The sequence below is a fragment of the Meleagris gallopavo genome, chromosome 1 (genome assembly GCF_000146605.3).
Source record: "Meleagris gallopavo isolate NT-WF06-2002-E0010 breed Aviagen turkey brand Nicholas breeding stock chromosome 1, Turkey_5.1, whole genome shotgun sequence".
Classification (NCBI taxonomy): Eukaryota; Metazoa; Chordata; class Aves; order Galliformes; family Phasianidae; genus Meleagris; species Meleagris gallopavo.
This window is the reverse complement of record NC_015011.2, coordinates 133,615,904-133,618,120: the sequence shown is the minus strand read 5'-3', so window position 1 is coordinate 133,618,120 and position 2,217 is coordinate 133,615,904. Positions and strand designations below refer to the sequence as shown.

At 35.2% G+C, this 2,217-nt stretch overlaps 1 protein-coding gene across 1 annotated transcript in view; it reads left to right on the top strand.

The window, feature by feature from the left end:
- Positions 1–2,217, top strand: part of TMCO3 (transmembrane and coiled-coil domains 3) — a 33,417-nt gene that overhangs the window by 15,055 nt on the left and 16,145 nt on the right. Inside the window, exon 10 of the mRNA XM_010728421.3 lies at positions 1,726–1,876. Coding sequence (XP_010726723.1) covers positions 1,726–1,876 — 151 coding nt within the window. The remainder of the gene's footprint in view (positions 1–1,725; positions 1,877–2,217) is intronic.

Here is a 2,217-nt window from a genome sequence, read left to right as displayed (position 1 = left end):
TGTCTCAGTTTGAAACCATTCCCCCTTGTCCTATCACTATCCACCCTCGTAAACAGCCATTCCCCCCTCTTGTTCATATGCTCCCTTCAAGCATTGGAAGGCCACCATGAGGTCTCCCCTCAGCCTTCTCTTCTCCAAGCTGCTTCTCAGTAAAATGTGCCTTGCTTCAATAATGATTCTTAGAACAGCATAGCATTGTGCAATTCCAGTACAAGAGATGGTAAATACCTTCTTAAATGGTAATCTATCCACATGCAAGCGAATACTTAAAATATTAGTTAAAAAGGTTTCAACCAGAATGTGAGTTTGTAGCTGAGAAGTAGAAATAATTCCAAGTTTACCTGAAGAAGCTGTATTGGATCTATCATATTCATGAAGTTATGACTTTCAAAAATGTTTCATATCTATATATTTATTTGTTATTTTAATTAATTTAATGCATTTCTTTCTTCCCCTTACAATTTCAAGTTGTTGTGAAAAGCACTGTGCATCTCTGAAACTGTACTGAAAAATTCCTTTTGTTTTAAGATACAAACATATCAAAAGTGGCATGTTTCACATAGTAGCTGGAATGGGCTATTTTATTGCTTTTGAACAGTCAGCAACTATTTGCATTGACAGAAGCAATTTGTTCTCTTAAATACCTTGCAATAAGTTAAAGACGAGTAGTACAAGTGGCATTATGTGATGAGACACTGAAATACACAGAAGACTGGATTTTATTTTCAGTGGCATTTTATGCATTGCTTGCTTATCATTGTCTTTTGTTCTCCTCTGCTAATTTTGAGTCATTTGAGTGTTAGCTTTGTGCCTCTGTGTAACACCGTTTGACATGTGATCAATGCTGTCCATAAATGTACCATGGTGTGTTGTTGCTTAAGCTAAATTATTATGGAAATAAGTCTTCAGTTTAAATATTCTATTAATATTAATAGAATTGTCCTTTCTAAGTGAGGTGACTGTCCTCAGCAGCATGGCTTTAAAGTAATCTATCCCTGTGAAAAGTGCTGCTTGCTTTTTTAGTGTTATGGGCATTGCCTTAAGCAGTTTCTTTGGTTTTTGGTTCAGTCTCTTTGCATGTTTAATCTCTCCCTTGAAGAGCCATATTCAAATAATGAAAAGAAAAAACAACAATGAAGAGCAGTCTGAGTTCTTTCAAATAGGTGCTTCATTCCAGCAGCTAACTTCACATGCTTTAATTCTTTGCTATTCAGTAAAACACACAAGCACATTCAGGCCCAATTTACAGTAGTAAAATGTCTATTATGTCTGCTATATTGAGACTGTTCTCCCAAACTATAAGCTGTTACTTTTTCCCCTTTTTTTGACAGTTGGAAATTATGCAGTTCTTATGACTTATTTTTACAGCCTCAGTGTATTGTGCAGTGCTGACTCTGAAGCTGTTAGTCTCTCTGTAGTATTTGAAATCAGATGCCATCCACAAGAGTGACATAAAGCATTATGATCCAGATTAAAATATATATTTTTGTTTTTGTGGGGAAGGAGGCAACACCATGGAGGGAAACTGCTTTTGTGATACTTCTGGATAAATACGGTGCTGCAGAAAACAGAAATAAATCAGCAAATCCTATTTGTTGTTGAATTTACATAAGTATTTACTACATCCAGCTCCATGTATAGTTTTGTCATTTTGCAGTGAAATTCTATATATGGTCACTCTGGACATGAGAATGATAACAGATTTTTTCTTTTATTCCTTGACAGATCACAGAGCTGCTGGATGTTTCAATGGAGCTGGGATGCTTCTTAGCTGGAGCTCTGATCTCTTCTCAGGGTCACATGGTTACTGAGGAGATTATGACCTGTATTGAACCAATACGTGACTTTCTTGCCATCGTTTTCTTCGCATCCATAGGTAATTTCTAACAAAGCTTACTAAAAATACTGCTGCCCTACAAATGCAGGGAAAGAAGAAGAGAATTGATGTCTACAAACAGAGGGGAGGGGTGGATTTTATTTCTGTGCACACTGAAACATTAAACGATGACACGATTGGTTTGATTTTGCTTATATTTTAAATGCAGTATCAATTTTCATAAGGAATTCCCATGTTGTACTGTCAGTTTTTGTTTTAATGTAATTTTCTCACTGTTAATTCTGAATTTGTCTGAACTAATTAAAAATCTTAGTAAAATTTTAAGGGAAAAATAAGTTAATTTTTTAATGGTGTGTGTGTGTGTGTATATATATATATTT